Below are 22,831 nucleotides of genomic sequence, written 5' to 3' on the forward strand. Positions count from 1 at the left end.
CGCGGCGCTATGCGTTGCTATTGGTGGTGGTTCTGGGACGGGCGTTGGCGGTAGCCAATAGCGTCCTGGCTTTGGTGTGCGCACTCTGTCGCTCTTTCCGGCCGAGTCCTGCTCCTCGGGGACGTTTTTCGCTCCCCGGGGATGGCGGCCCGCGGTGCTAAGGACCCTCTCACAGGCGCGTTCGTCGCTGTGTTTGTGCCCGCTCCGTGCTCTGTTTTGACCCACATCGCTGCCAGCAGGGTTGCTGTGGCCCTGACAGTGCTCCTGAGAGGAGCTCTGGGACAGCGCCTGCCACAGGTTCCTTCAAAGAGCTGCTTAAAGCCAGGCTGTGCCTTACACTTCATCCACAGCCTTACGCGACCCGCATCTCCGCCCGATGACAGAAATGTGAAGGGATTCATAAAGTGTGTGTGGGTATCAGAGAGGAGAGTGGGCCCTCGGCAGCCCTGCGGAGTGTGTTGGTGGTGTGGGCCTGTGGGAAGTGCAGCCGTGGAGTGTGGCACTGTGCTTTGGGTTGGGGAGAGAGGAACCTGGAGAGGAGACGGCTGCTGCAGGCCATTCATTTCCTCTGGCATTGTTGCTTTAGTTTCATGGATGTGTTTCTTAAACACTTCTGCAGGTGTTTGTTCCCCCCCCCCCCCTCCAGAGCTGAGGGGTGGGAGGAGGAGAAAATCTCCTGAGCCTGTGTCTGCTCTCTAACCATGTCCCTCAGTGCTACATCTCCACACGCCGCAATGGAAGCTCCCCCAGCATCGCTGCCTTTAGCTGCAGCCTTGCATCCTTCAGAGGCTCGCAAAGACTCCTGCTGCCAGTGAGAAAATCCTTGTCTGAAAGCATGGGAAGGAGAGAGGTTGAAGGAGGCTGAGGTCTTCTGAGGTGTGACTGGATGCTTCTGGTCCTTGGTTGCATGAGTGTGGATCACAGCAGTATTTAGTCCTCCTTTTAGAAAATCCACTTGTGCTGGATTTTTCCTGTGTTGCAATGATATTTGATATGTGGATCTCTCACATTTTTTTTCTGTGAAGCTATCTGTAGTAAATTTGAGCCTTCTGATGGGGTTTGTTTTTCTTAGTTCCCTTTTGCAGACCCCAGGCATCTCTGCGCCACAGACATGAAAACTGCTGCTCAGAAGAACTGAACCATTTCAGAACAAACTCGTGAAATAGAATTAAATTTAGCTCCGGCAGCTTTTTGCATTACAGCCCTGTTGTTCATTCAGTTGTGCTCTCTAGGAACTTATCCCTCTGTTCCTGGCGTAATACTCAGTGAAAGTGGATTATGGGGTGTTCTTGGAAAGCCTAAAGCACACTGGTGACAGCAAGAGGACAACTCTTTCAACTTTCTGCTTTTTTATCAACAACATTTGTCCACGGTAGGACAAAAGCAGCATAGGCTGAAGGAGTGTTTAACCCTGCTGAAGTCAAGGCAGTTTAGCATTTCAGCATGCACAGATGCTGTTTTCAGAGAGATTTTTTATACACCTCTAGGGAGGTGTTTTCAAGTGTGCTGAGAAGATCATAACATTCCTGGATTGCTTCTTAGAAGTTGCTGTGTTGCAGACAAGGTGACAGGGTCTTGGCATGTCTGAATTTGTTTTATTGCTGCTTTCGAGGCTTTCCGGAGGTGGGTAGTTGTGTCTCTCCTGATATCCAGATGCCTTTTAGAAATGAGCTGGAATTCTTATCCCAGGTACTGAGTGAGTACTGGCTGGCAGCAATTTCAGTGCTGTTTTAGATGCTTCTATGTAGTGTTAAGTAATTGCGTGTTTTACGAATGGGTTGGTTTAGAGCAGCCAGTTAGTGTGGTAAAAAGCCTTCTTGGGGTAATTTCTCTGGACAGTAAACTGACTGTTTCTCTAAAGCTGCTACAAGAACACCATACTCTTCTTTTTCCTGTCAGCAGGTAAAATAACCCTTCCTCGGAGTGCTAGTTTGGCTGAAATTTGCTCATCTCAGCACAGCCAGTCATCAGCTAATGTCTTGTTTTTCCTGAACACAATGTTAATAATGGCTGTGGTCAGGACATTCCAATTGCTTTATCCTCCGCTGTCTTTATGCTCATATAACTTCTTGCACCCACTATCTTCTTTGGTTACACCAGTCAGGTTATACCCAAGCCATATGTCAGCAGGATGTTCTTGGTTTCCCATTTGTTGACCAAGCTGCCTCTAGATGCTGGTTATAGAACTCTTTTTCCTACTGTTTGAAGCAACTGTACAGCTGCACTTCTGCAGTATGCAGGTCAAAAAGATCCTGGAAATCCCAGTGTCTATGTTTACAGGTGTAAATTGTTATCTCATATTTTACATCTGAAAACAAATGATGCTTTCAGGCTATCATTAGAGAAGTGCTTACTGAAAGTGGCACCTGCAGCTTATTTCTGTGGTTGCAAAGGAAATTTTGGACTCTTTTTCCAAAGCCGGTTTGTTTCTTAGTGGAAGTGTCGTATCGTGGCAGACTCATGGATAAGAGGGGCTTCCAGGAGAAGAGTGTCTCCAGGAATCCGTTACTCCTTTCTGGAATAACTTCATGAATTCTTGCAGGCACTGATCCATGTGGTGCTGCTTGCTTTGACTCAGTTGATGTTTGTGAGGTTAAGTCCATCATGGAGCAAAAAATAATGTGACAGATAAATACAAATGCTTTTTCTTGTCTGCAGGTCCCACAGAAAGGGGCTGAAAGTGCTGTGCTCTAACTAAGGGTGAGGTGCTGGTTCAGGCCCCTGCATAGCAACAGATAAGCTCTGGGCTGACTTATCTTCTTGGGGAGATTTTACATTTGCTTTTCTTTTTTCATCTCCCTCTTTCCTTGGCCTGTCTTGTTACTCTGCCTGGTGCTTTCTGTGCTTTGCGCTCTCATCCCTGACTCTGCCCTTCTCCCTTGCATTGCTCACTTGGCTTCCTCTCCACTTTCCCTCTTTCACCCTCGGATCTCTGGGATCCTGCCGCTGCCTTTCCATCCTTCTCCAGCTGTTCTTGACACCTCAGCTTCATTGTTGGGCAGCTCCTTAAAGGCAGAAACTGACTCTCAAATGATTATCTTTGTTGCTGATTAGCAGTTTGTGAGGGCAGAGCTGGCTTGGGCTTTTAGTTAAGGCTCCGTTTGAGCCCCGTTGCACGGTTTCCAGTACAGCTTGGTCTAGATGGTGTCTTGCTGCTTTCCTGCTTATATCCCCGTGGATCCTGCATGCTGAACCAGCTCGGTTGAGGTTTCAGAGGGGCAGATGCTGAGCTAGCGCCTGTAAGTCCGTCTGGATCCATATTGCTCATTCCTATACTTGTTCCCTTTTACTTCTTTGTAGATCCTGCCAAAGAGAAGAAGGGATGCGCATCTAGCACCCATTGCATTGCTCAGTTCATCCTCTGGTTCTTCATAGACTTTTGTTGCCCATTTTGCATGATGACATGGGTTAGCTCAGTGCACATTCTGTCTGCAGGGTGGTGTGAGAAACCAGCTGCAACTTCAGGAGAAAGGAGGGCAAAGCTGGTAGATGGTTTTTCACCATGGAACTCTTTCTCAGTGTGGGTGAAGGAAGAAGTGGCAGTGAGATGGGAGGTTTTGGTGAACTTCCTTCTGAACTGAGGGAGCACTGCTGGTGTACGTTCTCATGTGGAGCTCAGACTAAAAAAAAAAAAAAAAAAAAAAAAGATTGGCAGGGGGCTCAGCTTTTGTAGGGCAGGAAGACTACTTTCCTTCAGGCCTGGAAAACCAGATCTAAGATTCAGTGCATTATGTGCACTGCTGAGAACTCACAGGCAAAAGGACAGAGAGAACTCCTTGCCCTGTGTGAACTAAACATTGAGTTGTGCAAGCAGGTTTAATAAGTTCTGTCTGCATTTCTGAGGATCTGGATGGTTTGCTGATCTCAGTGCATAGCAGAGTGTTTAGATGCTATTCTCTAAAACCCATTTCAACTCTTCTCATCTGTTAGTACGGGAAACATTTCCTGCTTGCAAGTAGAGAATATTGGAGTGTGCTGTGCCCTGCTCTGATATGCACTGCAGAAATGATTGATATATCCAATACTTGCTCGTATTTGAGGTGAAGTAAACTCTGCAAACCTGAAATTGCTGAGGCCCTTAGTTGAAATGCTTTTCTATTCTGATGCTGTGTGTGTTTTTCAATCTGTGCTCCTCCTTGACTCATGCTGGTCCTGGTTTGTTGCAGGGTCTCTGGTGGACCGCAGCGATGAGGAAGCCTCAGAGAAGATCTCGGCAGAGCCTGGAGGGCTGGCGTTCTCCCTCACCCTACAGCCTCAAGTGCTCGCCCGCTCGGGAGACGCTGACGTATGCTCAGGCCCAGCGCATCGTGGAAGTCGACATCGACGGGCGGCTTCACCGCATCAGCATCTACGATCCCTTAAAAATCATCACCGAGGATGAACTGACTGCCCAGGACATCACAGAATGCAACAGCAATAAGGAAAACAGCGAGCAGCCCCTTTTCCCTTCAAAATCCAAGAAAACAACTTCCAAAGGCAAGAAGAAGGAATCCTGCTCCAGACACACATCAGGAACATCTTTACACTTACCCCAGCCCAACTTCCGTGTGATGGACTCCTTCAAGCAGTCCGATGCCCCTCCTCTCCCTGCCGCCTACTACCGATACATTGAAAAGCCTCCTGAGGACCTTGATGCGGAGGTGGAGTATGACATGGATGAAGAGGATCTGGCATGGCTGGAAATGGTGAATGAGAAGAGAAGAGATGATGGTTATGGGATGGTTTCTGCTGAAACTTTTGAGCTGCTGGTAGACCGCTTGGAAAAGGAGTCGTACCTTGAGAGCCGGAACAACAGCACTCAGCAGTCCGTCATTGATGAGGATGCATTCTGCTGTGTCTGCATGGACGATGAGTGTCACAACAGCAATGTCATCCTGTTCTGTGATATCTGCAATCTGGCTGTGCACCAGGAGTGTTACGGTGTGCCCTATATTCCTGAGGGGCAGTGGCTTTGCCGCTGCTGCTTACAGTCCCCTTCCCATCCTGTTGATTGTGTCCTCTGCCCAAACAAAGGTGGAGCCTTCAAGCAGACCAGCGATGGCCGCTGGGCTCATGTGGTTTGTGCCATTTGGATTCCAGAAGTCTGTTTTGCAAACACTGTGTTCCTGGAGCCCATTGAAGGGATAAATAACATTCCCCCAGCTCGATGGAAGCTCACATGCTATATCTGCAAGCAGAAGGGCATGGGAGCTGCTATCCAATGCCACAAAGTGAACTGTTACACTGCCTTCCATGTCACCTGTGCCCAGCGGGCTGGTCTCTTCATGAAGATTGAACCCATGAGGGAAACCAGCATCAATGGCACAACATTCACTGTGCGTAAAACTGCCTATTGTGAGAGCCATTCCCCACCTGGAACAGTGAAAAAAGGGTATTCAGCTGCTACCAGTGAGAGGCAGGAGGGCATTGTGAAGGAGGAAAGGGAGGAGGAAGGCAATTCTGGCCCTCCCAAAGGGTCCCTAAAGAAGAACCAAGTGAAATTGAAGCAGAAGATCAAAAAGGAGCCCAGTGAGGGGACTGATGGGCGTTCATCTATGCCCACGGTGTCAGTTGCACAAATTCCCTCTTACAGGTGAGTGTTGGAGCTGGACAGCAGAAGATGAACAGGGTCTGTTCTGAGGACTCGGTCCCTTTCATTGTTGAACTTGGAAGCACTCTCTCCAGTCCAGACCTAGCAGTAACTGTGTTCAAATTGTGCTCTGCAGGAACATTCCTCACCAGCATTCTTCCATGTAAGTGCCAGTTGTGCACTGGTTTCCCTGCTTTGCCAAGCAACAATCCCAAAATGTTACAAAGTACAGATCTTTGGTGGTACCTAACAGGAAAGCACGCATCTAGGATACAAATTTACGTACATGGCTGTGAAAATGTTTTTAAAATACATCAGGCTTTACAATTGGCAGCTGAATGGAAGTCATCTTCCTATTGATATATATTTTTTTAATCCCCTCATTTCATAGCATCTTAATTGTTCCTTTTATTGCAGAACATGTTAAACATGTAAGTGTTGCAACCAGCTTAGAATCTGGCTGAATACTTTTTCTCCAAGCTCTCATTCAAACAGAACTAGGGAGTGCTGAGTTTTTGTTTGGTGGCTGAGGAAGTGTGGTGATGTGTTGCCAGTATTTCAATAGGCAAACTTTGGAAAATTGCTGATAAGACACCATGTATAATCTAATGAATGGTTTGAAAAGATTAAAATAGGTACTGTATTATTGTTGGGCTCCTGTCCCGGAGTCCAGCTTAAGAACATCACAGTGACCCCAGTCAAGTTCTTCTGGCACTGAAAATAGTTTTGAAGTTAATGCTTAGAGCTGAATTGGTGATTGCGTACTTTGCTGTGGCAACTACAGTTAGAACCTCCAGCCTCACTGCTGCTGAAATAGGGTTGTAGTCTGAAAAGTAAGTATATATATCCTCACAATTTAGAGGCCCCAGATGGTTCCAGTTGCAGGTGTGTTTCAGAGCACAGATCACCACAAAGCTGCACGCCATAAAGCATCGTTGGGAAGCCAGATGGTATCACCAGGCCTCTAATTGCTTTGCAGTTGTTTCCATGACACCTCTTTGCTTCCTTTAGGCTGAACAAAATCTGCAGGGGCATCTCTCTCCAGCGGAAGAACCAGTTCATGCAGAGGCTGCACAACTACTGGCTGCTGAAGCGGCAGGCAAGGAATGGGGTGCCCCTGATCCGACGTCTGCACTCACATCTCCAGTCCCAGAGGAATGCTGAGCAGGTACAGCTCTGCCAGCCTGTCCCCTGACTCCAGAGCATGGCAAGCATCAGGAATTAGGAATGGGAAAGCCCTTTGAGAGTTTTAACAACAGAGAACAATAGCTCTTCTTGAGTCACTTGTTCTCCTGTTGGTTTGCTAATATCTGAGTTAGTGTATCAGTGGGATGTCACGGTGTCACCAGAATTGGTGTTGATGAGCCAGCAGGTAAGAGTTTTCCACCTGAGTCAGGAGACTTAGGATTGTGCAAAGGCATGATGGGCCCCTGCTGGCCTGATCTGTCAGATGAGTCAAAGAACCACATTCCTCACTAGTGATTAAAGAGGCACTCATTGAGAAAATGGGTGTTAGCTCCAGAGTCCTGGCCAAATTCCAGTTTGGATCATTCTTCCTGCAGCTTGAATTTCTGACCCTTCCATGAACACTCATAAGCAAGTTTAGACATAATCATTAGCTCTGGCCTTCTGTCCTTCCTCTGACCTGGCATCCAGGGTCCCTTGACGCTGTAAAACAGTACTGTGTTTGGCACGAGCAGTTGGTGCAGTAATGAAATACCGACACTCTACCCCGTGACACAGCCAGTTAGTTATTGTGCGTGTTGCACACCATCTTCTTACTGTAGTTGCAGGAGTTTATAGATTTTTGGTTTGCGTAAAGACTGCTCTGGATGAATAATAAAGAAAATATTTCCCACTCATCAGTTTGAAGCCTGGGGAAGTTCGACATTTTCGTGGTGCATTAAGTTAAGTACTTACCATAAGCAAGTTCATAAAAACAAATGTTCTATAAATATACGCCATCTAGATCATGTGAAGCATTTTTCATCCTTCCCTTGGCAGTCGTGCAAAAATGTATACACTTCAGCTATAGCCTCAAAACCATTTGGAAAGCTACAGATTGAGGAAGGGAAGGATGAACTACATTGTGAAACCAACGAACTGTGTCCTGGAAACTGTTAGCTCATCTCCCCGACTTAGCTGTTCCTCTGTGTTTTGGTGAATCTCTCTGTGGCTCTATTTCCTCAAGGACAGTAATAGCTTTCTTTTTCTGCCATACTTTTGCCTGCCTTGAGTTTGTACTGTAAACCCTTTGGGCTGCTTCTTCAATGTGTAACAGCCAACAGAAAGAATTTCCAGCCTCTGTAATTAACTTTGATATAAAGGCAGGGAGAGTGTAAATAAGCACGCAGTATGTTCTTGGAGTGTAGCTACAGTATGACTCGGGCCTAACTTCTGAGATAATGTAAAATCCAGAAAGGCTGATGTTGTGTGTTCTACAGCTAAACACTGTGAGAAGGAGGTGATATAATCTGAACAACGAGACAAGTAGAGAAGAGGAAGACTATGAGAGCATGGAGAAAACACCTATAAAAGAGGAGAAAACAAAGGAAGCCAGTTGTGTCCTCATCTTATCCCACTGTTATGTGTTACAGAAGGAGCAGGATGAGAAGACGAGTGCAGTGAAGGAAGAGCTGAAATACTGGCAGAAACTACGGCATGACTTGGAGAGGGCCCGGCTGCTCATTGAGCTCATCCGTAAGAGGGAAAAACTCAAACGGGAGCAGGTAGGTAGCTTTGGCTGTCGAGTTGCTCTTCAGCACCATACAAGCACCACGTGTTGTGGAGCCTCTTTCTCTTTTCCTGACTTCTGGATGTGCAGAGCAGTTGTCTGTCCCTCAGTCACAGGCTTGTGCTGCCCAGCCTCCGTCCTCAGAATCAGTGCTGGGCTGCAGAGTGCTGGGAAAGTGTATTTGCATAACTAATGGCAAATTATATTCCCGACCCCTATCATCCCTTCTTGAGAAGAAGCAGTTTTTCTCTTTTTGATGCTGCCTGGTTGCTAAGCACGTCCTAGTAAATGCAGTTTGCTTTGTGTACACAGACTTGCTTTCCTTTGCTATTGAAGTGGTTGATTTAATGATATGATGAGGGAATATAAGATCAAAGAAACTAAAACGTTAAAAGAGAAATAAATGCTATTATCCTGTTCCAATCTCCTTTGAGTGGAGTCGCAGAGTAAGAGATCAAACCAATGCTACAAATTGTTTCCTTGAAATCAAAACAGTATTAGAAAACCCACAGAGTGTAAAAAATCTGTTGGGAAACTTGCTTGCTCCAAACCGGTGTTGTTTGGCCCTGCCTTGACGTGTGAGATCTTGTATCTTAAGCTTTGTGCTCACTGCTCTAATTATGAATATTGTTGTTTGTGTAAATGCCTAAATAGTTTTAACTTTTTTATAATGTTGCTAATTGGCATTGTAGTGCCAATCTCAAGATAAGGAGTTCCACAGGATGATTTACCAGCACAAAAAGCATCTTGTCTTCATTTCTAGATGTATTATCTTGTAATTTCATAGTGTGTCCTCTTGTTTTGGCTCTATGAGATTGAATCAAAAGGAGTTCCTCATACAGAAAGTTTAGAGTCTACTTTGCTGTCTATTAATGTGCATCCTGCACAGGGAGAGGAGAGGACAAGCTGTTTGCCAGAAATTTTTCAACAGTGAGTCTGCAGGCCAGTGGTGTGATGATGACCCAAGGTTTCCACCACTGAGTGGAGCTGAGTTGATGTTTCAGGAGAAACCAGAAGAAAATAGTTTGCTTGTCCCATCCTTGATAACTGTGCTCATTGCTGTTTCCTGTTCCCAGGTGAAGGTTCAGCAGGCTGCTATGGAGCTACGGCTGACGCCATTCAATGTACTTCTGCGCACAACACTGGACCTGCTGCAGGAAAAGGATGCTGCCCAGATCTTTGCAGAGCCTGTTAACTTGAACGAGGCAAGTCTTTTTCCTAGGGGTGTCTGATGGGTCGGAGATGAGATATTGCTGGGCACAAACTCATGTACTGTCATAGTTCGGGAAGCACAAACCACCTTATCCCAAGCTGCTGGTGGACTAAAGAATATTTCAGAGGACTCACAGTGTGGGTATCTTTCTAGGCCAAAATAAGGTATTGTTTTTTGGAAGCTTCAGTGCATCTCAGATAAGTAATGTTTTGGAGAGACAATATGTGTGCCTTGACTGGATGACACAGAAGTAAAGTGCTGGCATTGTCCCTTGCAGGTGGAAAGGGCATTCAGAGTGCTTATGATGGGTGCGCTCTAGTTGGCTAGTAAATGGTTTTTGTAATTGTACAGGTTTTATATGTTTAGGTTCCAGATTACCTGGAATTCATTTCCAACCCAATGGATTTTTCCACCATGAGGCGGAAGCTGGAGTCCCACCTGTACCGAACATTGGATGAGTTTGAGGAAGACTTTAACCTTATAGTTACCAACTGCATGAGGTATAATGCTAAAGACACGATTTTCCACCGAGCAGCTGTCCGGCTCAGAGACCTTGGAGGAGCGATATTGCGTCACGTGCGGCGGCAGGCTGAAAGCATTGGCTTTGACACTGATGTGGGGATTCACCTGCCCGAGTCACCCCAAACCGAGGACTTTTACCGCTTTTCTTGGGCGGATGGTGAGTATTTATTAACCTTCATTTTCAGGACAGATCGTAACCGTGTACCTTGTTCTGAGCGTGTCATTCAGTTTGTGTGAAAATCATAATGGTCGTTCAACAAAACAGGATTTTTCCATCCATCCATGTACATAAGCATGCATCTGACTCCTTCATAGCCTCAGGATTTCAGGCAGGCTGGAGCTAGGTGCAATTTAGCTCCAGCTCTTCTAGTGCATGTTTGCATCAGGAAAGTATTTTATCTGCCTGTGATATCTGATATCTGCCTTGGATGTATTACAAACTTAGTATGTTAAAGAAGAGTGCAATGTGGGTCTAGAGTTTTTTGTTCTGAGCAAAGATCGTATGTTTCCATGTAAATCAGAGCAGTGATCATTGTGTTCTTGTGGCAGTTTATTATGAAGACAGTTCTGTGTTGTTCAGGGGCTGAGGTGAAGCTATTTTCCTTCTCCATTTCTGTGATTCTCCTGGTTAAAACGTGGCAAATAATCAGGGAGAACACAATGGAAAAACTGACGTGATTTCACCTGTATTCTAGGATTGCACAGGAGGTGCAAAACATTTCACGGTAGGTAGCAAATTGACACGGAGTAGGCCAACTAGTTTAGATGGATTACTATGGGCTGGAAGGGGATGATATGGGATTATGGTACTAGGACCCAAGCAGTCCTAGGGAAGACCTTCCATTCCCATTCATTTTTGCAAAGGACTGCAAGCTGTCTTGTGTAGGTTGCAGACACTTCTTCAGCTGCTGTGTCTGGGCAGTAATGGGAGCAGGAAGGCAGTGCAAGTTAATTCAGCTGCTCGTTACCTGATGAAGGAAGTCTGCACTCTAAAGTTAACAATTCCTAAATACCCAAACTAAAGCAATTGGTTCATAAATAGCATTGATGGTAATGCGGCATGGCTGTGGTCCCAAATATCACGAGTGGAGTTCCATTCTCCAAAAAGCCATGCTCTTTCCCTTCACTGTTGCAATTTCTTTTGATGCAGTGGACAACATCCTCCTGCCGGAGAACAGGGCTCACCTCACCTTGGAGGCCCAGCTGAAGGAGTTGCTTGAGAAGCTGGACATAGTGAGCCCTATGCGGTCCAGCGGCGCCCGGACACGACGCATGCGGCTCCTGAGACGGGAGATCAACTCCGTTCGGCAGAAGTTGGCCCAGCAGCAGAGCAGGACCATGGCCAACGGGGAGCCTGTTCTGTGGGAAGAGGGGCTGGATAAAACGTCGAGAGAAGAGGACGAGGAAGGGGACAGAGGTGAGACGTTGTAGCAGGGTACTACCTCCAGTTCTCTTAGTGCATGTCAGCAAGCAACACCTGCTGTTCATACTAAAGGGACAGGAGTGGTCTTGATAGCTTTAGGAATAACTCTTTCTAAAATGTTCAAGTGGATTCTTTATTCCTTTTGCAGATGATGCCAAGCTCCCACATCCTCCCACCCTGGAGCCCACAGGACCTGCACCCTCCTTCTCAGATCTGGAATCACTGCAGGACCCTCCGAAACTCAAACCCATCCATGACAGCAAGACCTTGAACCAGCTGCAGAAGAAGGTGTTGTCAGACAGGGATTTCTTTGACAAGAAGGCACTGCAGCGGGAGAGCCAAGCTTTCCAGCGCCTGCTCAGTGACAGCAGCCTGAACGGACTCACCTTGCCACCTGCAGACAGCCTCATGAGCCCCCCCTTCAGTGGCGTGGGCCGACGGACATCTGTTCTTTTTAAAAAAGCTAAAAATGGGGTGAAGCTGCAAAAAGGCCTGGACTGCTCCCTGGAGAATGGAGAGGACCACGAGCAGCTTTTGCCCTCCTGTGCCAATGGGGAGCGACAAACCCGGAAGCGGCCACAGGGCAGGAATTACAGCGAGAGCAATGGAGAGAAGTCACCCAGGCAGGCAGGGCAGAGAGGTGATTCCATGGGATTTATCTTCCCTTTGTCCACATGGAAACTGCAAATTTAGAGCTGAGAGAGTAGGAATACTGTGTCTGAACTGCTTATGTGAAACTCTGTGTGGAGGAGACGCAGTTGCCATAACCAGAGGTGCCTGAGAAAAGCCCATTCTCTTCCGCAGATTCCTAACAAAGAGCTGACAAGAAATGTCTGTAATGAATTGCACCCTTATTCTGCACTGACTGTTCATGGAGTTTGTGGTAACTTAGCTCAGCTATAGACACCTCTGGTTTAGATATTTAATAACGAGATGAAATCCAGGGTGGGTCACAATTCATTCTTCTTTTTGCCAGTTATAACAGGGTTACTGTAAGAAAGTCTTCCACCTTAGTTTAGGTAGGGCAAGCCACCATGCACAGGTGCCTGCAAAGATGCTGAATGGCCTGGCTAAAGGCTCTGGTGTTTCCAGTAAGGGATGAGAAATGTTGGCATTCCTGCACTCATGGGAACGTTTGCATAGGCTGCTTTTAGGAATGAGTTTCTTGCTGCAGAAAGGAGCCTTTGGTTGAAAGTGTGCATTGGACCAATACAGTAATGAGATGGTAAACATTGCTTTTAAACCAGCCGTAACCCTCAGTTCTGAGATTGAGATAAAATTATTGGGAAGACCGAACATGTTCTTTTCAAATTTGACCTGCAAACATCTGAGATCAAATTTAGAAAAACATGTGGTAAAAAGGAACATTTGAATGACAACAGTGTGATTGCTTTTCAGTTCTTTGTTAACTGCCATTGTGGGACAGTTCCCACGTGAAATACTTGAACTAGCTCATACTTCAAATATTTTCTTAAAGTTACTTGGCTGTCAGAGGCTTGTTAGCAAACAGAGTGGGAGGAAAGCAATTGAACACTGGGAATGACTCACCTGAACAGGTTAAAGGAGACGCAAACAGCTTCTCCAAAGAGAAGCTGCTGGTGGAGGGACTGTGGTGGAAATGCTAAGTTGGGGCTTGAAGCAGTGATGGAGCAGCTGGTGGGGAGGCAGGGTCAACCAGGAGAGCTCAGGTGCAGGCAGTGCAGCTGATTGACTGGAAGGAGTGGAGCCAGGATCCACCCATTCTCAGACCTCATTTAAGGGTTGGCAGTGAAGGTGAGGGTATCTTTCTGGAGATACATGCCTACCTGAGGCCTTCTGAAGGTAGGCAGCTTTTCTTCCTTCATTTCTGCATTTGTGGCTGCTACATTTGGGCTTATCCTTATTTGCTGCAGTCTAGGATTGTACCACCCTGCTATTATTACTGTACTTTCCATCACATTATAGTGTTACAGGGACTTGCTGTTGTTGCCTGCCAATACAAAAAGCAAAGAGGAGTTACTCACAGTGGATAAAGCTTAGAAAGAGAAGCTGAGATTAAAAATGGAATAATGTAGGCATGGCACAAGAAAATCACTGATAATTAGGCAGCGATGTTTTTTCCCTGCTGAAGAAGCAGGTTTTTTTTCCTAAATTGCAGCACTGCTTTTGTGATTCAGTTCCTTCCACTGTTTCAAACACAACTGATGTCTCCTAACTGAGGGAGTGTCTGGTATGTCAAATCTGTGTTACTGCAGAAGCAGGTCAAGGTGATCAGGATTGTCAGAACAAGGTGTTTCCCAGCAGTGTGCTCCCTGTGTTAGTTAAAGCTGGAAAAATAGTAGTAGCCTTGGCATGTATTTCCCCTTTGTGTGGCTTTTGGGCATTCGATGAACCCGTGGGCTCCTTTGCTGTCCCCAAACAGTGCTTTTCTAGCACTTGCTTCTTCAAAAGCTGCCTAGTTTTTCATGCGTGGGGAGTAGAAATAATTTTCATTAGTCACCTTCTGCTTCCAGCTGAGTCTGGAGAACTCAATGCAGAATTTTTCCCCTTTTAAAGCACTCAGCATCTTTGTGGCTGATCCTGCCTTTCTGGAAGCAGATCATCAGGCAGCGATGCTTCCAGAGCCTTGGTGGTATCTGTGTGGTGTTGGTGTTCTCTGAGCTGGTCCCCATTTGTCTCCTTGGCAGGAGTGACCAACGGCTTTGCAAAGCACGCAGAGAGCAGCGCAGACTCTGAGCACAGCCCTAGCGTGGGCAGTGGGCTGGTGTTTGAAGCCTGCAGGTAAGACTCTGTGCTCAGCTCTTCCCCAGAATACCTCCTTTCTGGATTAATTGGTCTGACTTTTGTCATCTGACTTCTTTGCTTACAGCTTAGCTTTTCAGGCTCCATGCTGTCCTGTTATGCCGTAAGTCTCAAAACAGTGCTTGGTCTTAAAGTGTGTCTGTTACACTTCTGCTTCTCAGTATGAGTATGTTCTCTTTGCTGATGCGTATTTTCCTGTGCTTCTTGGGAGCCGGAGCTGCAAAACCCTTTGGTCTCAAATGACCAGCCCAGCACTGCAGGTGAAACTGAACATTCACTGCCTTCTCCCCGTTGCTATGTGCTTTGTGCCCAAACGTTCAGACAAGTCGTCATTGCCTCTTGTACAAGGTGCAGATCTCCCACAAAATGATTTCAGTACAGTATTGTTAGGCAAGGAGCTGCCTCAGTGGGTACAAAAAGGAGAGACGTGGATCTGTGCATAGCTGTAGTGCCGTGGGGGCCCTTGAAATCCTTCATGGAGTGAGGACGAACTCCAAACAGGACCAGTAGCCAGAAGCTCACTTTAAAACCACGTCTTGACCTCATGGATCCACCATATTTACCTCAGGGAAATGAGAGAGGAAAATCTGAATTCACATGGGAGTGTGGGGGCTTGTTAGTTGGTGTTTATGAAGTACTTTGAAGACAAAAAGTGCTATATAAGTGCTTATTATGGTAATTGCAAGCAATTCACGTAGCAAAAATTACGTTAGAGCTATGCTACACCCACAAAACAAGGAATTAAAAAACAAGCTTATGTCTCCTGGATAACTTGTACGATTATTCCATTTATGAGCAGCTCTGTTTACTGCTTTTTCTCCACTCTTTTTGAGTATCAAATCCACTCAGACTGGGGTGGTTTTTAGAAAATTGTGAAAAAGAATTACAGTAAGTGGAAAAAACATGATTGCTTCAGATGGAGATCATTTTCTGAGATGTTTGTAATAATGAAGTGGAAGCATGTTTAGGCTGTGGACTGAGAGTTCAGTTGCTGATAGATAGCAGATGTTGGAGCGTTACTCTGTCCTCTTTGAAGTCTGTGCACAACTGAGTGAGCTCATGTGACTTCTGAACATCACTGTGTCAGCCGTGCAGTACGAAGCCTTTGTTGGGTTCCTTCTTTGTGTTAACAACAAAGCTTTTGTTGGCCCCCTTCGCTGCTCATGGAAAAGCTGAGATGATGCCCTGCTTGCACCAGGGGAGACATTGTGCTCAGGTATTCAGTATTCTTATCACATCAGGGATGCATTAGTGCAGTTAACTTCTAAATTATAAACAGCTGGGGACGGTTTACTTGGCTGTGTTTTTAAGGGTGATCTGTTTTTCCCTATTCTGGCAGTGGTTTGATGCCTCCTAAGCGAAGTCGAGGGAAGCCAGCTCTTTCTCGGGTGCCCTTCTTGGAAGGTGTGAATGGAGACTCCGATTACAGCAGCTCAGGTGAGAATGGCTCACAGGAGCTCTGCTTTACAGAACACCTCTGTCATGTCCTGCAGCACAGTAGAGCTGACATCCTACCTGAACCAGGGAAGCAGGTCTCAGTGCATGTTGGAAACCAGTCCTGCAGGTTACGTAGTCAGGATGCTGACCTGCGTTGTGTTAACACACTGCTTCTGGCTAATTTAGGCTATTGCGTGTTTTCTTCTGCTTTCACCTGTGCTGGTTGCCTGTGCCCTGAATTCTCCTCAGATAGGTGCTTACTGTTAGTCTGGGGTAATGTGCCTGGCACTGCCCTCCCCAGATTTACAACTAGTTCTCTTTCATGACGCTGCGATACAAGCAGTAAATCTAAGAGATGTCTCTCTGGAGATGACTTCGTAGCTGTTTCCTGTCATATTGCTATCTTTCTTTTCAAGGACTTGGTAACAAAGTCATTATCTTTGTCAGACTGTGCTGTGCAGCAGTATAACTAAGTCACACTCCTCTAATGTTACCCAAAGCAATGCACTGATGTAGCAGCACTCATGTGACCAGATTCTCATCTTGGTTATGGTTTGTCACTGATAGAGTTATTGCAGGTTTACAACGGTGCTGCTGAATCAGAATTCAGCTTTGACTCCTCCCACAGGATCTAAGATAGAATCCCTTGACTGCCTGCACCCTGTGTGCTCACCGCCCTGCTTTAGAGAGAAGCTTACAGAGAGGGGCTGGTGTTGGTAGAATTATAATGGTATTATCATATCATTCTGTGTTGTATAAGATTATTTCATTAACAGATGAATATGTTTGTCATGTAATAGTGGTGAAGCCCATCAGATCTGGCTTGGCTGTACATTCGTTGTATTCAGTGTTTTCTAGATTCAGTTTGACTTCTGGTGAAGTCAGTGTATCGTCCATTCCCCGGGATGTAAACACTGCTTGCTGTAAGATTTGCAGCAAGGAAAGATTGCTCCTTGACCAGGAACTAGCAGATGAGTTATTTGTGTCTTGAAAGGATCTCCTGCAACATTTCTGACCTGAGTCTGAAAAAATGGTTAGCTAACACTTTTGTCAATTGAGAACCAGGCATTTCCTGCTAGAATCAAAGTCCCAAAGCCAGTGACATCGCAGCAGTCTGGGTATTTGCATTTTTGAGGAATGAAAAAGAGCTCTCTGAACAGTGGCCCAAAGCAATCTCAGATACAGCTTCAGTTTCACTGAGGACAGATCTGGCTTGGTGAGCCTTGGGCCCTCCTAAGCCCTGTATTCTTCTGTTCTTTAGGGAGAACTCTCCTGATGTCCTTTGAGAGTCAGGCTGAGCTGGAGCCCTTGGAGCTGGTGTGGGCTAAGTGCCGTGGTTATCCCTCCTACCCTGCCTTGGTGAGTACCTTCTGCTCTCTTGCAGTCTGTAGCAGCAGTGCAGGCAGCCCAAAACACAGCAGTGTAGCCAGACATAAAGGAAAACTTCCCAAAACCATGTAGCACGTGGCTGTTATTTTTTTTTTCTTCCGTTTGCACTGTTAGTTTTTCCTGTGCTCATTGTTTCAGAGCATTGGAGAGGATTCACAAAGCTTTGATCTCTTGGTGCCAGGGACAGGAGAAGGTCTTTCCTCTCCTGTTCACTCTGCAGTCCACTCTGCCAACATGTATGGGCTGACACAGCGTGTGTGTGGCCATGGCTGCATACAGGTCTGATACTATCAGAAAGGGCAGGTTCTGCTAGAAGAGTGAACCATGCCCATGCTTTTATCCTAGGTAGGAACCCAGAGGAGAGAACAGCTACAGATCTGCTTGCTGTATTGACCAGCCAAAGCATTTTCAGATCCTGTGCACCAGATGCTGTGGCTACAGCTGAAGTTAAATTGTGCTTTAGCATGGTGAGGTTGCCCAAAAATGAGGTATTTTTAGAGCAATCTGGTGGAGTGTCTTAATAAATTCCTACAGGTGGCTGGTTTCAAAGCTTAGCTGCTTTGTCGAGCCCTTAGGAGCTAAGGGAAGATCTAGTACTGAATCCATCTTTTGTTGTTTCATTCGTATGTCATTGTACAGCACAAATGCTGGACATAGACATTTTTGCTTTGTATGGGGAGAACTGAGAATGCATCTGGTGTTATTTCTCTATGAAATGACGTGTGCGATCCCCTAGTCTGATAAAGCTGACATTGCTTGTCAACTCTCTTAAAACATCAGGCCTGATTCACATCTTGTAACAGTACAAATCTGAGCAGTGCCACTGAAGCCAATAGAACTGCACCAAAATGGATCTGTTGTGAAATAATGTTATGCCTCCTGAGTGCAGCAGTGATGTTGAATTTATTGTGCAAGTTTGGAGAGAGGGAGGGAAGGCCTTTGCTGAACACAGTGCTGACTTTGTACTAAATTACTAATCATATGTGCACCTATATCCACACAGAACCACGTACCTACATCCTTTCCCTTTTTCCAAGTTCACATGCTTGGTTTTTGGACTGACTGGTTTCCCTTCCACAGGGGAAGCCTTGAAGATAGGATGGGTGAGCAAAACTGCTTGCTCTGCCTCAGTGTCTCTTTGTAAAGAATTTTCCTAAGTGGATTTTAATAATCTAGCTTGGATAAACTGAAAGAGCAGGAAAAAGAACGCATTTTCTGCAGTTCTTGAAAGGGTTTGTGCTTAAATGTCCTTCCTGTGTCACCAGATAATTGATCCCAAGATGCCACGTGAGGGGCTGCTCCACAATGGAGTCCCCATCCCAGTCCCACCCATGGATGTGCTGAAGCTGGGGGAGCAGAGGCAGACAGAGGCAGGCGAGAAGCTCTTCCTTGTCCTTTTCTTCGACAACAAGAGAACCTGGTGAGTGGATGCAGACAGGCTGGGGCCTCTGGTGAGTGCCATGGCAGAGAGGAATGTTTTAATTTAATCTTTGTGTATAGGGGAACACACAGGATTCATTGTTATGGTAATGTTTCATGGAAATTGGCAAATTTAAATATGCAGTTGTCAAGAAAAGTCTAAATGAGGAAGATGGCCTGCTTTTCCCAGTCCCAAGAACGGGACATCTGACTGCTCCATTTCCATGGTGAACAGCACAACGTCCTCAACCTAGAGATCACATCACCACAAAATTACTGAAGCACATGAAGAGCCCTGGGCTGTCAGTGTTGGCTGGCTGTAAAATGCGTTGAGCTGAGATATATGTAACTCACAGGGGCTGGACTTCATTCAGAAAGATGCCATGTTTCTTAGTGTGATACTTAACCTGGGCTAATGAGTGCACAACAAAGACTTGGTACAGGCTAAGCACTTGCAACTTGAGACTTGTTTTGGGTCAGTGTGGACATGGGGTGTCTGTACTGAAAGCTGCCTGTTTCTGGAAGATACTCAGGCAGTTGCACTCACCCCAGCCGTAGTGCTTACAGGCTCTTGGAAAGCAGAGCTCTCTCGGTGATTAAATACTTACTTTCCATCATGGAATTCCCTGTATTTGCTGCTCTGTGGGATACGAAAGTTTCCCCTGGAGCTCTAAGGAGAATTGAAAGGCTTGAGGAAGGAGAGTGGAGAGAAATTGGTGCTCATGCAAGAGGGCAATGCTGGCATTTAAGCATTCATAGCACTACTGTAGGGGGTTAATTTTAAAAAGTAAATCTCATGAAAGTATCTGTTCCTGGGGAGAACAGTGACCAGTGACTAATTGCTCCTGAGATCTGTGGAGTGCTTGAGGGGCTGGAGTACTTGGCCACGTCTTGGTGGCTCTTGGGCAGATCCCTTGGCCTGCTGCAGCCGTGCAGCACGTAGTAGAGCCAGGCACGTGGAGCAGCCGGCCTCCTGCAGAGAGCTCAGCCATCACGTTGCAAGAGGCCTGCAGGTATTTGCTCTCCTTTCCCCCATCCCTCTCCCGATGCCCTTGGTGACAGGGTTTTGTGCTCTCCTCTCTGCTGCAGGCAGTGGCTTCCACGTGACAAGGTGTACCCTCTGGGCGTAGATGACACTGTGGACAAGCTAAAGATGATGGAAGGAAGAAAAACCAGCATCCGCAAGTCCGTGCAGGTGGCATATGACAGAGCCATGGTTCACATGAGCCGTGTGCGGGGAGATCATCCCTTTGTTCCGTCCAGTTATCTGTGATGGGTTGGGGCGGCCGGTCCTCCAGACGTCGCTGTCTGTCAGCACAGGGAGCCTGGCACCGAGCGGCCAAAGCGCGCCGCCTTCCAGCACTTGGCAGCGCTCCCCGAGGTACCTGCGATGTGCCAAAACGCCTGTCCAGCTTCTTTCTGAATGTGTCTTGCTGAAGAGCTGGCAGGAGATGAAATGTAGAGTCTGCAGGGCCAGGAGTAAGGTGTTAGGAGAAGCTGCTGGGTGACAGGAGCCGTGGTGAGCTGGTGCAGCAGAGCTCAGCACTTCGATGTTTGGACCTCATGCACGCTCTTTGCTGCTGCCTCCCCCGTGCTGCCAGGAGTTCGGGTGTCAGTCAGCCCCGAGTCGTTCCCTGAGCCCATCACCTCTGTAAGCAAACCAGGATCCTGTACAGAAATCCCAGCTGGACTTTCTTGTGCCAAACTTACCTGGCCCTCACTGGCCTTTTTGTTCTTCTATGAAATCAGTTTAAATGAAATCAGTTGTCCCATCATGTCACAGAAATGGTAGCTGGGAGGCAGTATCATGATTTTCCTGCCTACATTCACAGTGCTTTTACGTTAGATTTCTTGCATTGCATTTAGAAATGAGATATTTTGGTAACTTTCCCCTCTGCTGCACACATACATGCAGATGCACAGAGCTTTAAATATGAAAAACAAATTTCCTGTGGTGTTTTTTGGTGTGCATTTATGGCCTAGAAATGTATTTGGTAGTTTCACACTTGAATTCTGATTTCTGTGACTGTGCTCATTGCAGTAGCAGTTCATATCATGGTTTAGTACAGCCTTGAGTCTAAGCAAAGATAACTTCTTTTTCTGAAGAAACAAAGCTGATTCTGGAGGTGTCTGTGCTGGAGCAGCTCTGCAGGCACTGAGGTTGATCAGGGTTGGAGGGAGACGCATCGCTTGTGTTGCTGGATGCACATTTGGTGTCAGGCTCCTCTTCCTTTCTTCTTTTCTGTCTCTTTCAAGTTCTCCTCTGGCTTGGTTTGGGTTGAAACCGAGCACTAAGTAGAGCACACGACCATTTTGCCTTTTTGCCTTCTCTCACGTACGTGCATCCCTTCCTGGTGTGTGGGTCTCCAGCGTTGTCATCCATTAAGAAACAAACCAGCCTGGCTCTGCTGCAGCCCCTCTTTACTTTCTGAGTTTGCGTTGCAGAACTGGGCAGCCAATGTTTGGAAACAGATGACAAAACCTTTTCTATTAGCCAAGGACTTACAATTTCTCTGATCTCTTCTGTTGTGTGTTCCCCTTTTTTTGCTTTTCCATTTTAAGAACCAAAGGTGCAGAGCAAGATTGTAGATTGAATATCACCATTTTGCTTTTTAACTCGGTATTTTTTTATTATTTTAACTTTTTCATACTGAAGAGAATGTGGGGTCAAAATAATAATAATGAATAGTGGGGAGTAATCACTGCCATTTCTACGTGGTCTACTTTTTTAGAAATACCAATTCTTATACATTGGGACACGGAGCCACACTTTATGAAAGATTCCTTTCCCATATAGAGAAGGGGCGTAGGATTTTGTAAAAATAGTAATAATAATAATGCCTATGGAGTGTGGCGAGGGAAGAATGTTGTGTATATAGTTGTACAGTACTGCTCTAAATTATTCAGACTTACTGTCACCATTCTTGAAGTCCTCAGTCGTGTTGCTGGATCTTTTATATGCACACAGTGTAATTTATTTAAAGGAACATACACTTTTCTGGGTGGTAACTCAGCTGTGGACTTGTGACCTGTGTATATGTTTTCAGAATTTGGGATATTATTATTTTTTTGGTTGGTTGGTTGTTTTTAAATGACATTTTAGAATGGGAATTGGCTGATCTGCTGTTTGCTACGGGACCGAGACGTGACTGTCACTGCTGTAAAGCACAGATTGCTCTATTTATTGTAGAAAGTGAGTTTATTTGCTTTCTAGAGTTGTTTATATCAGATGGTATAAGAGAGGTAATAAGAAAATCTATGCTTGTAAAGAAAAAAAAAGCTAATTTTACCTACTATAATCTGACTGTCTGAGACTATATTTTCTCTCTGAGAAATAAATGTTCTAAAGTATTAAAAAAAGGATTTCTGTTGTGCTTCTCGGGTATGCGATGATGGCAGCAGATCCTGGGGTGTGTGGAGGCTCTGCTCAGTGCCACATCCCTGCTGAGAGGGAACTGGAGGCAGAGCAGGGCTCTCCCTGGTTCCTGCTCAGTCAGTGCAGTTCCCACTCATTCTTTTCTTCCTCCTTTAGCAGAGGGAGCTCAGCCCACCTGCTGCTGCACTGCTGACACACAGGGGTTATGCAGGCATGGAGCAGCTGTGAAGAGGAACAGAGGGATGGAGGACTTGGAGGGAGGGTGGCCTTATGTTGCCTCCAATGCCTCCTGCGGGTGAGTTTGTTCCCTGCTGCAGGAGGGGACCCATCTGGCAGCCCTCGGCTTGGGGGGGCTGCAGAGCCCCCCCATAGGGATGGGAAGTGGGAACATGGGGTGTGAATCCCATCTCTGGGCTCTGCTTGTGGGCCTGGGGGCTCCTGCAGCCATGACGCAGGCAGAGTTACCAAGAGATGGAGATGGGAGCTAGGTGCTCTCTGAGCATCACTCTACCCTGAGGAGCATTTTCTCCCTGGGCAGATTCCAACCCTTCTCCTTTTCCCTCCACAGGTGTGACCTGACCCAGCAGAATGGATGAAGGACAGTTTCTGTAGCCAGGAGGGCTTTGTGGTGCACAGCTGCCTGGCTCAGGGAGAGCAGCAGGTGTCTATGAAGGCATATGAATGCATTAAAAGGTGAGTTATTAACATCTTTGTTAGTGTTGTCCACCTGTTGCAAGAAGATTGGGAGAATGAAGATCTAAGGATCAAGCTTCCTCCAGCTTCTTCCTATGGAAGGTCTGAAAAGCAGTTACCTGCAGCCCTACATCAGTGCCTGCCTCTCCACTTCCCTGCTGCCATTTTTGGGTGGGATTATTACACACCAATAAAACACCTTCCCTCCACCTCCTTCATCATTTCCTCCTTGAACAAATGAAATTACGATTTAGTGAATTACTCTGTGGATAAAA

At 46.3% G+C, this 22,831-nt stretch overlaps 1 protein-coding gene across 2 annotated transcripts; it reads left to right on the forward strand.

Moving 5' to 3' along the window:
* The first annotated feature begins 4,139 nt into the window (after positions 1-4,139).
* On the forward strand, positions 4,140-21,847 carry BRPF3 (bromodomain and PHD finger containing 3). Of its 2 annotated transcripts, XM_010724091.3 has the most exons (13): positions 4,140-5,572; positions 6,581-6,737; positions 8,167-8,298; positions 9,380-9,508; positions 9,883-10,195; positions 11,189-11,455; positions 11,610-12,101; positions 14,128-14,221; positions 14,310-14,345; positions 15,582-15,679; positions 16,941-17,038; positions 18,334-18,488; positions 19,577-21,847. In XM_010724091.3, the coding sequence occupies exons 1-13, from the start codon at positions 4,188-4,190 to the stop codon at positions 19,758-19,760; spliced, it is 3,540 nt and encodes a 1,179-aa protein (XP_010722393.1). In that variant the 5' UTR covers positions 4,140-4,187; the 3' UTR covers positions 19,761-21,847. The 2 variants fall into 2 exon arrangements, with proteins under 2 accessions (XP_010722393.1, XP_003212862.1); XM_003212814.4 differs by lacking the exon at positions 14,310-14,345 and having other exon boundaries at positions 4,141-5,572.
* The last annotated feature ends 984 nt before the right edge of the window (positions 21,848-22,831 follow it).

This window comes from Meleagris gallopavo, chromosome 28, assembly GCF_000146605.3.
Source record: "Meleagris gallopavo isolate NT-WF06-2002-E0010 breed Aviagen turkey brand Nicholas breeding stock chromosome 28, Turkey_5.1, whole genome shotgun sequence".
NCBI classification, from domain to species: Eukaryota; Metazoa; Chordata; class Aves; order Galliformes; family Phasianidae; genus Meleagris; species Meleagris gallopavo.